Here is a 12,671-nt window from a genome sequence, read left to right on the forward strand (position 1 = left end):
GTCTGACGCATTTCCTCATCAATGGTGACGATAACACCTCAGCCACACCAAGTGATGAATCAGAGGTCAGCAATGGGCTGCTGGGTCAGGGGGGCAGGATATCAACATAATCCTCTGGGCCAGGAACATCTACACAGGACAGAAAGACAGAGCTGACTGGGAGAAACAGATAAAGATACAACATAACAAACATGATAACTGAAAGGTCCACACACTAAATGTGCAATGTTCCACGTTACATTTGTGCATGCACACACACGCACATGAACACACGGACACACAGGCAAAAACATAGTCTTGGGCCATCCAGCCTGGCAGAGACAATAAAAGCTAGCGTGCCTTCCTATTCAGTAAGTAAAGGAATGCCAACTTGTCAAGCCATAATATGTGTATAAATAGGTGACATACTTTGATAATCTCCAGAATCGCCGTCCACCAGAGGCTGTAGTTGTCCTAGCTGCTGCCGTGTCTTCTCTACGTCATCTACATCTACGGGACAGAGAGACAGAGTATGGGCCGTGGGCTCTTTGTTTTCATACACATCACTGACTGGGAGAAACAAGATAAACATACAACATAACAATAACAAACATGAAAACTGAAATGACCACATACACTAAATGTGGAATGTTCCATTTGTACATGTGTGAACTGTGAATGCACACACAGACACTCACGGACACACACCGCACACCGACACACACGGACACAGAAACACTGACAGGGACGAAAACGTAGTCTCCTGCCATCCGGTGTTCGGACCATCCAGCCTGGCAGAGACAATAAAAGCTTGCGCCTTCCTATTCAGAAGGGAATGTCATGCTATAATATGCGCCGAAATAGGTGACATACTTGCATATAGTCCACACTCATCGTCAACTAGAGGCTGTAGTTGTCCGAGCTGCTGCCGTGTCTTCTCTACGTCATCTACATCTACGGGACAGAGAGACAGAGCATGGGCCGTGGGCTCTTTGTTTCTTACACATCACTGACTGGGAGAAACAAGATAAACATACAACATAACAAACATGAAAACTGAAATGACCACATACACTAAATGTGGAATGTTCCATTTGTACATGTGTGAACTGTGAATGCACACACAGACACTCACGGACACACACCGCACACGGACACACACGGACACAGAAACACTGACAGGGACGAAAACGTAGTCTCCTGCCATCCGGTGTTCGGACCATCCAGCCTGGCAGAGACAATAAAAGCTTGCGACTTCCTATTCAGTGAAGGGAATGTCATGCTATAATATGTGCCGAAATAGGTGACATACTTGCATATAGTTCACACTCATCGTCAACCAGAGGCTGTAGTTGTCCGGGCTGCAACCGTGTCTTCTCTACATATTCCTCAACTAATTTGTGTAGGGACTCTTGTATTGTGGATGGGGGCTCTTCTATTCTGGGTTGGCGGATCAGCAGTGCAGTCTTTCTTTTGATAGAATGGCGCAGATGCATGGTCAGGCCCTGATCCTTTCTCTTGAAGTGGTGGATCAGATCGTCCAAGGTTTTAAAGAATTTCTCCTCCACACCTGCTGATGTCTACAAAGAGAAGAAAATAATTGCATGGAAAGGTTTGTTGGCCAGCTGTTACACGCACGGCAGTGCTACAACATCGTCTCTCAAGTAGTGTGTATGTGTTGGCATGCATACAGTGTAAGGTCCAATATGTTGACATGCTTATAGGTTAGGTCAGTGGTTCGCAAACTGGGGGGTCCCCAAATTAGCCCAAATTAGGGTAATATGATTCTTTTGTGGGGTCACAGGCTGAAAGGTTTGGGAACCCTTGGGTTAGGTTAGGTATAGTATCAAACAAGTACTGTTTCAGTAGCCTACAGATTTTACACATCATTTCACTGCACATAAATAAAACTAAGACATATTTTGTGAAGATTACGTGTTGGAATAATGAGCTAAGCATTTGTGTGTGTGTGTGTGTGTGTGTGTGTGTGTGTGTGTGTGTGTGTGTGTGTGTGTGTGTGCGTGCGTGCGTGCGTGCGTGCGTGCGTGCGTGTGTGTGTGTGTGTACCTGAACAGTGTAGTTTCCAGAGTGTGTCCGGAGCACTCTGTAGGTATACACCAACTTCTTTTTGCTGCAGACAGGCATACATACATTACATAGGGAAACAAATTGTGCAGAAGAGTCAAGGCCTGGAGGTTAGGGTTCAGTTAAACTGTGTGATCTCTGCAATTCTGTTAAAATCGCATTCCTCATCTTCAGTTATCGGATTGGAGTGAAAAGATACACCCTCAGGTGACCCAGCCAGGGTTGATCAAGCCCCGGCTTGTGTCCCAGTAGCATTGGCCCACAGATCGCACCTCCTGATTCAATTAAAAACTCTATTAAACACTTCCTTGAAGTGTTCTGTCCATCTCAATTTAATTGCATCTCTTCCACTAATGAGGCTACCATTCCTACCCACTACTGCTGTACTACTCTGGGTCTCTCGTTGCACTGCAGTGTCTTTGTGATTCCATAATAGTGTCTTATGTGTTGTTTTCTGGCAGCAACTTTGGCTTCACTTGCAATGTTCTCTATCCATTTCCTTTTGTCTGCTTTTATACATCTCTTCACCTCTTTCATATTCTCTGCATACTTTTATTTAATTGCTTCTTGATTATTTCGGAACGTGTAACCCAGTGTAAACTTTTTCAGCAGATTTTGATTCAGTCTTTTAAATAACAGTCTTAGTCTAAGTACTATTCAGTCTAAATTGTTTAGTATTTTGTTCTACGAGGCTCCGTGATCCATAGCTTCTTCTTATTTTCATGGTCTACCCAACCCTAAATAGTTTAAAAAGCAGGTGGCTTGCGCACATCCAGTTCTTTGCTGTTGCTGGACAAAAGGTAGATACATACATTCATATCACCTGATGAAGGCCGTTCACGGCCGAAACGTTGCATCTTGAGTTAATGTATCTACCCAACCCTAACCTCACACTAACCAAATGGCTCGGAATAATGGGATATCATGTTGGCATAATAAAGGTGCACAGTAAAATCATCAGTGTTGTTTACTCTCTGAGAATGTAATGATGATGTTAACTGTGTGCAAAAAAGATAGAGTTAAAAGAGATCTGGGGTGTATAATATATATACTCACTAGACACACAGACACATGGCTCCCTGGATGGTCTCGCTGTCTCTGATAAGATAGGCTCCGTCTTTGTTCTTCTTACTGAGCATCTCCTCTCCCTCCTGCATGGTGAGGGCACCATGGTAGCACAGTGGCATAGATGCTGCCATGACTACCAGAGTAAAGTGTAACACACACACACACACACACACACACACACACACACACACACACACACACACACACACACGTTCACACACAAACGTGCCTTTCAACTTGCATAAGGATCTCTCTGCATTGTTGAAGACAGTGTTATAAATAATCCTCGTTCCAATGCACGTCTTGGTTGTTTATTTTGTCCACTCCTTCGTCTTTGCTTCCCCTATAAGGCCAGGAAAACAAAGGCAAATGAGCAAACTATAGTGGCAGATTTGCAGACACTCTGGTTTCCTGCACTAAACAGAAACAAACCAAAAAGTGAAGAGTTGATATAGCCACAGTTCCACAGGAAGTGTGTGTGTGTGTGTGTGTGTGTGTGTGTGTGTGTGTGTGTGTGTGTGTGTGAGTGTGAGAACTATTAACTTAACCACTTCACGACAACAGGTCAATAGGATAACAAGAAAGCAAACTAAGATAAAAAGGAGTCTGCATTTTGACCACAAATTTGGTCTTTATACCCATAAGACTCTTTTACCAACTACTCTTTTATCAAGAACTACTGCTTTAGGGCATGCAAAGCTTTTTGCAAATGTTAATTTAAAAGTATTTGCTAAAGTGAACCTTAGTTATTAAAATGGTGATTATTTCCTTCCTGCCCATAAGGTGCTGACTGCAGATCTAGTGCCACTGAGTGTGGATCCCGATCTTTATCATTAACTGTCTGAAATAAAAAATAAAAAGCGAATAAATGTCGGAAAAAACACTTTCAATGGCAGATCTACAAGCTCAATTGAGATGCTTACTTTGCATCTCAAGTGAGCTTGTAGATCTGCTATTTTCACTAGCCTGGCTGATATTTTTTGAAAATGTCTGGAATATATTAAATCTCCAAATTTTAATGCAGCAATGCATTGATAATATTACATAGGCCCAATTGATTAAAACGACTAGGCCAGTTCTTCAACTCAACTACAAATTTGAGTACAAGCTGGCCTACTGGTGTGTTGAGTACTCCTATGTCGACCACTGTACCATACCATCAGGAGGACACACATAAAGTTGTACAAACGACCATTTAAAATAGGAACAGATCATGTAACTGTAACACATTCGAAGACTTAATTTAAATTTAAATGAACATCTTGCATGTGTGAATTAAAACATTTAATGGGGGTGCGGCGCCCCCTTAAGGCCCGCTCAAGCACCAACTCATCAATTTCAAACCGAGACACAAGCTACTGCAGTTCTTCTGTCAGAAGAAATAAACAACAACACGTGGTCGTAAATGAGACGCCGTTGCTAAGCAACGTGACGCGGAAGTAATTAGGCCAGATTTCAGATTAGCCTGGAGTGGAGTTGTTGGATCCACAGTGTGGTGTCATAAATATGGTGAAAAACAAACACATTTAATCTTCTTCAAAGATGAATTTGATGACACGCGGCAATCGAGTTAGCGATGTCGACGAATTTGACGAAGGGGGAGCCGCCAAAGGTATTTGAATTTCTCGTGAAGTGACTCGGTGACTTTTCATTCATCCATTCCGTTCTGTACCGTTATGCTAGCCCACTGCGCGTTAATGTGGTGGTCGCTTAATGAATGGCCAGTTAATCCACTTTGTTTTCAATAGATGTAAGGAAAGGGCCCAGTCAGCGTGCAGCAGACGTGTTGGTGACCATCTTGACCACGTTTTCTATCCTCTTCATCATTGTTACCTTCCCCTTCACTGTCTGGGACTGTCTCAAGGTGAGACTTAGACTTGATGTCGGAAAACCTACCTGTTGAGGAGTTTCTGATTCTGAGCCGAAATGTAATAGTCCATTCATGGACTAGTTACTAGTAAATATGTCACACATTAGTCAGTACAGTAGCCTGGGCCTATCATATTTTCTAAATGTCATCATCATGCCTCACTTAAAAAGAAACATCTCCTTTTCTGGAGAACAGAACACAGTATTGCTAAAGCCCTATAGCTCACCAGTTTGATATAAACTTTTCCACGAATTTGAGTTGATGCATGCATTTAAATCATATTGAGGACACTCAGGACACACCCCACTCAAACAAATATAACTTAATTTTAATTAATTATAAACTAGTTAATTCGTTTTACAGTCAGGGGTAGTGGGGGACAAGGGAGTGGCAGTCCCCTTTTCATAGTAGGCTATAGGCCAGGCCTACTCCTGCGTGTGTGTGTGTGTGTGTGTGTGTGTGTGTGTGTGTGTGTGTGTGTGTGTGTGTGCGTGTGTGTGTGTGTGTGTGTGTGTGTGTGTGTGCGCGTGTTTGCAGGTGTACCGATATGCGCATGAATGAACCACACTGCATGGTCTCACTCTCCATGACAGCAAATGTAGGTATAGGTATACATTGAGAAGTCGTGGTCCTCTCTTCAACAGGTGGTGCAGGAGTATGAGAGGGCTGTTATCTTCCGCCTGGGTCGGATCCTTAAAGGACGTGCCAAAGGACCAGGTATAAATCCATGAAGGTTTAATCTCCTCCATCAGCTCTCTGGACTCCTGCAGTGTGGCAGGTTCAATGGTGGTGGTCACAGCATTTGACTTAAAAAGCTACTCTATTGTCCCGCACGATACAGAATTATTCTGTGCTGTTTGACATGCTGTGGTATTAAGTGTTGGAAGTAGAAACTGTATCGGTACATTATGACGTACATTTTCCCTTCATTGTCAATGTGTTTACAAAACAAACTTTGAACTAAAGACAAACATTAAACCTGTGTATAGGAGGGGCTAGCTCCCCTCAAAAATTGTATATGTATTACTAAAGCAAACATTTTTAACTCAAATCTTTGCTTCTGGGAGTCCCTGGAACCAAATCTTTTCAGATGCAGCAGGTCCGTGGCCAAACATATAATTTTGGGAAGTGACATGAAAAAAGTTGAGCACCATCAAGATCCGTTTTTCGGAAAACTGACATTTGTAGAATTGGCCTCCGGTCTTAGTGGGTTGAAGTAAACTTGAAGTAAAGGAAGCGTTCTATGCCTGGCATGCGCCATATTGATGCAGCTGATGGAAAAGTTGTGTGTGTGTGTGTGTGTGTGTGTGTGTGTGTGTGTGTGTGTGTGTGTGTGTGTGTTCGTGTGTGTTTCAACTCGGATGGGCTCTTGTCATTTCTGCAGGTCTGTTCTGGGTCATCCCCTGGCTGGATGACATCCAGATAGTGGATCTGAGAACTATTTCCTTCACCACTTCACGACAACAGGTCAATAATATAACAAGAAAGCAAACTAAGATAAAAAGAAGTCTGCATTTTGACCACAAACTTGGTCTTTTACCAATGAAAAAGTTTGAGAACTACTAAGTATTTGCTAAAGTGAACCTTAGTTATTAAAATGATGATTATTTCCTTCCCGCCCATAAGGTGCTGACTGCAGATCTAGTGCCACTGAGAGTGGATGCCGTCGTGTTCTATCGAGTATTAGACCCAGGCCTCTGGGTGACGCGGTTGGCTGACAGCCACCTGGCCACACACACTCTGGCAGAGACCACCCTAAGGACCACCCTAGGCATGTACTCACTGGCAGACATTCTCGCACGAAGGAAGGCTGTCGCACAGAGAATGGAAGTGAGTGATACGTGGACTCATGAGGACGCCGCTTGATGTTTTGTTGTCAGTCTTAATTTCTCATTTGCCCCACAGGAGATTCTGTATGCCACGGCCATGGGGTGGGGCTTACAGGTGGAGAGGGTGGAGCTTAAAGACGTGAGCCTTCCCCTCAGCCTGCAGCGCTGCATGGCTTTAGAGGCTGAGGCTGCCCGGGAGGCTAGAGCCAAGGTACACTGTACATGCCGCACGCATTCACACACACGCACGCACGCACACACACACACACACACACACACACACACACACACACACACACACACACACACACACACACACACACACACACACACACACACACACACACACACACACTCAATAGAGTAAACAAATAGTCTTTCTAAATGTGTGTGCATGGCTAAATGCATTGAGCTGCTGCTGTGCCATTGTCTGATAAAAGTGCAAAGTGCATTAATGTGCAGTTGGACAAGTCAAGTGTGACTAATAAAGTGGCTGAGAGTATAGTTTCACCCCTGTGTGCGAGATGAACAGAGAGGAAACACAAAAGGGGCTAATATAAGGACCTTTTCAAGTCAAGGACCCCCAAATTGATATGTATTTGGCCACGGACCTCCATCTGAAAAGGTTATTAAAAGACTATTAAAACTTTTCCAAATATATTCGATATTTTTCTAAAATGTTCCAAAATAGCAGATGTACAATCTCGCAGTGCGGCACAAAGTGACATGTTGTGAGCTTGTAGTTCTGCTATATTTGAATAGCCAACATATAAATGCATAATGTGGTTAAAATGATTGTGATACTAGTGATTAACCACTTTTGCTGGAGACCCCCTGGAAGAACCTATCCTCAGTCTAACAGTATAATATCAAGGGGGGGAAAAAATCAATAATCTGTAATGTACACACACTATATAGGATGCCAGGACTATATGGACCTGGCATCTGTCTACACAACATTGCTATCTAAGTTACCGTACATTTTAACCGTTGCAATGCATAAGCCTGCAAGGTCGTCAAGACAGTGCTACGGGCTAAGGTGGAGTCGGAAGATCTGCGTCCAAAGCTTAATCTAGGCTCGTCTAGACATAATCTTTCTCCGTGTCTGTCCGTGTGTCAGATAATAATGGCGGAGGGCGAGGTGAAGGCGTCCCGGGCCCTCAAGGAGGCGGCGTCGGGCATGTCTTCCGTGGCCCTCCAGCTGCGCTACCTCCAGACGCTGACCTCCAGCGCTTCGGACCACACCTCCACCGTGGTGTTCCCCTTGCCCATAGACCTCCTGGAGGCCTTCCTATAGCCAGGGAGAATGTTAGGGGTGGATTTCTTTTTTTTTTAAACGCAGTGTTTTCTCAACATTTTCGGGCCACCTGACAAGCACTTGGAATTGTGAGAGTTGAGGCATTACATTTTGTTTGACTCTGTTCTACAGATGAATATAGCAGGTCTACAAGCTCACAACGCCTGCAATTTGTTTTGCCTCTTTCTTATATTATTTGACAATTTGGTCAATGTTTGACCAGTTTTTATAGTTGATTACTTTTAATGTAGTAATGGTGTTTATCCTTTTCTTTCTTTCTTTTTTTTGTATTAAAAAGGTCTTAAAAGTCACTTCACTGTTATCTGGGGACCCACCCCCCACAAAATGTTGTATAATCTCCAAATATATATTTTTAAAGAGTACATTAAAGCATACATTTTTAAATAAAATCTTTGCTTCTGGGGGTCGCTGGAACAAAATATTTTTAGATGGGGGTCCGCGGCCAAATACATCTCATTTCGGGGGTCCTTGACATGGAAAAAGTTTGAGAACCACTGACATAGCAACATACGAGAATCGGCCTCAGGTCTTAAAGGGTTAAGTCAGTTCGCAGACGATCTGTTGGGTTCATCATTACCTAATGCCTCCAGTTCCTTGCGTAGAAAGATTAATATTTTCAAGTCCACTGGTTTAGCGCTGATTACCTAATCAGGTAGCTTTACGCTTTACTACATAACAGAGCAGCATCACCCTCTGACCTTCCATGGCCCAGGAGAACAAGGCGCTGCATCTGTGAACAACTTGGTGGCAAGTACTTCTTTGTATAGGTAACTACTATTATTATATTGGCAGTACAGGAGAGATCTTGGGCTTTGTAGGGCAGCATTGCAAGACAGTAGATACTGAAACATCCCAACGCTTCCTCACACTCCATCCCATTGGCCTCTCCTCTGCAATAATTATGTTATCCAACCACCGGGTCAGATGATGAGAGGCCACCGAGTTAAGCTCTTTAACATTACTAGAACATAGTGACCTCAGGTGGCCTTTCACCTGGTCAACACTGTGAGACCTCTGGCCTGAACACACATTATAAAGTGTGTAAATGCAGCAGAATGAACTGCAGAAACTGACCTGCACTAGGAGGTTATTATATAGTGGCTTATAGTCAGTATTGGAAGAGAAAGAGAAGGAGGACATCTAATAGGCTATCCCCTTTTCAGTTCTAGACCAGTGGTTCTCAACCTAATGACTGTACAGTCTTAAATTACTCTATTTCACAAGAAATAGAGTATCAAGTAAGCAAAGCAAAGTTCTTTGTTTACCCAGGGAAGTGGACTAAGCTCGAGATGCTTGTTTACAGCCACACCCTGCTCATAGAACATTTCATGGTGGGGGTTCAATGCCTTGCTCAAGGGACACAGCAGTGGTAATTTTTAACGTGCCGGTCCGGGGATTCGAACTGGCGACCTTCCGGTATCAAGACCGCTCCGCAAACCGTTCGGCCACCGCTGCCCCTGAGTAAGTAATTAGAATTCATAACCCTCACCATACATACAAATAACTATGACACATTATGAAACATGTTTACAATTACTTACAAACAGGTCAAGTACTGTAAATGTATCACAAGTTCAACCAAATAAAACAATCTAGAAAATCTGTATGAATTAGTAAAAGCTGAATAAAAAGACAAAGAACCTACCGGTAAATACTGTATGATGTGAATTTCGTGAAAGCCTTTCTGTGTGGGTGTTTTCAGGCAAAATTCCAAACTCTGTTGGAATTGTTGGCAAAGGCCTTGGCAAATATCCATAGTACATAATATACTGTACATTATTATTCAATTTCAGCCTATAGTTTCATCACTTTACATGTTTTTGAGGCCCTTGTCTCTTGATGTAAATGACATGTATTTATCTCTGTACAGTACGTTTAATGTAGTCAGTTACAGGGCAGGGCAGGGCTGGGTGCAGCTTGCGGTCAGACCCAGCGTGGAGCTATTATAAACCAAAGCTAGTGTGGTTGCCATGTTTGCCAGTGAAACTAAACCCACAATCAAACCTTTTACTCTCAATATTCAGTGATTACGACTCCTGCTGCATATGTGCCAGCTGCCACCTACTACTTATAGTTGTGCTATTCTGGTCTTTGTAAACATGCAGTACCAATAGTCATATAGTAGGTCTGTCATATGTAACTAACCGTGGATGGACATTAGGGTTTCACGCTTAAATTAAATTCTATCAGGCGGTAACTTAACTGAGGTGACGGTAGGTGGTCTTTTCACCCTCTCACCTTCCTATCCACAGAAAGGGAGAGGTTGCCTCTTGCCTGGGTTTCATTGAGCTGGAATAGATGGCAGTGTATTGGTTTTCTTTTTTAGCTCTATAAACGACTACTGTAGCATGCAGTTAGTTGCAGCAGGTTCCTTCCTCAGCTAAGTGGGCCTAACATGAAATCTGAGTTGCGGCGATACTATATATAACTATACTACAGGCCACAAGACAACAATGGAACGAGCCGAACATTGAGCACAGAGGCTGTGGGTGAGGGTATAGGAAGTGTGTGGGTACGGACGTTTCTGGCACATGATAGTTGGGAACTTGGGAGCATTCAATCCGTTTGATTTAAGCCTATGGTAGCATGGGTCCACAGCCATGATGACTGGATGACCAGAGCAGTTTAAGATATAGTAATCTGTACTGATTCCACAACTATACAGCACGTACACACTTATTTATTATAACAGCGGTTCTCAAAGTGGATTCCAGGAACTCTCTAGGTTCCTGGAACCAAATGGAACCATTTGGTTCCATTTGTATAATGCCAAAGTTAAGAGGAGAACTTGAAATGTAAATGTTTGAGAACCACAATCCTCAGTGTTAATCTAACTGAGACTTTATGGGTCCATGTTTACAGTACACATTCAAAGTTAAGTAACACAGAGGATTGTACGGCATCGGAATTACTGTGGTATCCTGAGGGCTAATGTCCGAGGTCTGTTCTCTCTGCTTCCACAAATGAACAGCTCACTTCCATTTCTTACTTTACCATATTTGCTATATCTCCTCACCTTAATCTCTCCGTTTCCAGCTCTATTTAAATCTCTCCCCCTTCTATGAATCTCTCCATCCTTCTCGACATTATCCTTACTGTAACTGCAGCTCTAGTCTGTCCCTCCCCCCTCTCTCTCTCCCTCCCTCCCTCCCTCCCTCTCTCTGCATGGCTTGAGAGTCCCTAGCCTGTCAGACTATGCTTGCACTGGTCTAGTTTCCCCACTCTCTCTCTCTCTCTTGTCTTCCCTCGTGGTGGAGTTGTTGGAAGGATGTTCCCCTGGCGACTCCTGTGTCTGGTAGCCCTGCTCATGCTCTGCAAAGGTAAAGCAATTTGGAAAAGTTGTCTTCAATGCTTCTCTCGCCTACAGATTATAGGATCTGTCTTTGTTGTTGTTGGATGTTCTTGTTGTTGATGAGATTGAAAGTCCTGAGCCAATCATCCCTGCTGCTGGTGCCTCCGTTTATTATACTATATAATAGCGAAGTGGAGCTTATTTTGGTACATTTTATGTGAGTGAAGGTTACAGTGGTAAAATGTTAACCCTGCCGGGTTAAGAGATATATATATATGTAAGTGTTTCCCCCAAAGACTCTTGGTGTACTGAGACAAATACAGCTGTCAGTCTAATGTTGGAGCGTGTGTGTCTGTGTGTAAGGGCTCGTTGATGTCTAGGGCAGTGGTTCCCAAACGTTTTAGCTCAAGACCCAAAAGAGAAATTAGATGTTTGCCTGGGACTCAAACCAGTGAAATCAAATTAGTATATATATTTTTCTTTTATTTAAAGAAAAAATATATATTTTTAGTGTAAGAAGCAAAAAAGGGGGAAGACCTCGTCCTGTGTGTGACAAACTGTCAGGACCCTTGTGGGGCCAAAACAAGACTAAATCTGTTTAGATTTACAGACAGACACACAGACACAGACACACACACAGACGCAACGGGATGAGCCGTCTTTTTTTATAGCTGCATGATCCAATTGAGTGCAGAATGGGGCCTGTGTGTGTGCTAATTACAGTTCACTGATCACCTCTTACAGTATATAGCTCGGTAGACCGGGACAGTAACATTAAAACTGGGAAAGCATTTTTAGCTTTATATATATTGTGCACATTGGTTGGCTATTCAAAAATAGCAGATGTACAAGCTCACTTCGTGCCACACTACACTATGAGCTTGTAGTTCTGCTATCTTTTTTTCAAACTAAATATTTCAAGATGGGGGTCCAGACCAGAAAATACAAATACAATTTTGGGGGTCCTTTACATTTAAAAAAATCCAGAAAAAGTATTTAGTAGATTTGTAGAATCCGCGTCAGGCCTTAATTTCTTTACCCATGCATTTGTTTGAAATGAAGAAATCACACCTGTGTGAACTGAGCGGTGCAACTATACATTCATTGTTATAGTTACTGTACTGTACTGTGCTCTGTACTGTATTGCAGTGTACTGTGCTCTGTACTGTACTTTGATTATATTTGGAAAAAAGTATTTGAGAAATGACAGAGTTACCGCGTGGGGGTCCC

The 12,671-nt window shown here is 43.0% G+C and overlaps 2 protein-coding genes across 3 annotated transcripts in view; one reads left to right on the plus strand and one right to left on the minus strand.

Annotated features, from left to right (window-relative positions):
- Positions 1 to 12,671, minus strand: part of LOC308336386 (uncharacterized protein) — a 19,933-nt gene continuing 7,262 nt past the window's right edge. Inside the window, exons 2-7 of one of the 2 annotated variants that reach the window (XM_080793750.1) lie at positions 3,121 to 3,265; positions 2,047 to 2,110; positions 1,292 to 1,559; positions 853 to 933; positions 409 to 489; positions 1 to 129 (exon numbers count right to left, since the gene is read on the minus strand). In XM_080793750.1, coding sequence (XP_080649876.1) covers positions 86 to 129; positions 409 to 489; positions 853 to 933; positions 1,292 to 1,559; positions 2,047 to 2,110; positions 3,121 to 3,263 — 681 coding nt within the window. In that variant the 5' untranslated portion in view covers positions 3,264 to 3,265 and the 3' untranslated portion in view covers positions 1 to 85. Of the gene's footprint in view, positions 130 to 408; positions 490 to 852; positions 934 to 1,291; positions 1,560 to 2,046; positions 2,111 to 3,120; positions 3,286 to 12,671 lie in introns of those variants that run through there. The other variant, XM_080793751.1, reaches the window with a different exon arrangement.
- The window catches only part of lipib (lipase, member Ib), an 8,304-nt gene continuing 7,004 nt past the window's right edge, over positions 11,372 to 12,671 (plus strand). Inside the window, exon 1 of the mRNA XM_080793749.1 lies at positions 11,372 to 11,469. Within this exon, the coding sequence (XP_080649875.1) occupies positions 11,418 to 11,469 (52 nt within the window). The 5' untranslated portion in view covers positions 11,372 to 11,417. The remainder of the gene's footprint in view (positions 11,470 to 12,671) is intronic.

Source organism: Protomyctophum bolini (assembly GCF_963924005.1).
Source record: "Protomyctophum bolini genome assembly, chromosome: 21".
In the NCBI taxonomy this organism is placed as follows: Eukaryota; Metazoa; Chordata; class Actinopteri; order Myctophiformes; family Myctophidae; genus Protomyctophum; species Protomyctophum bolini.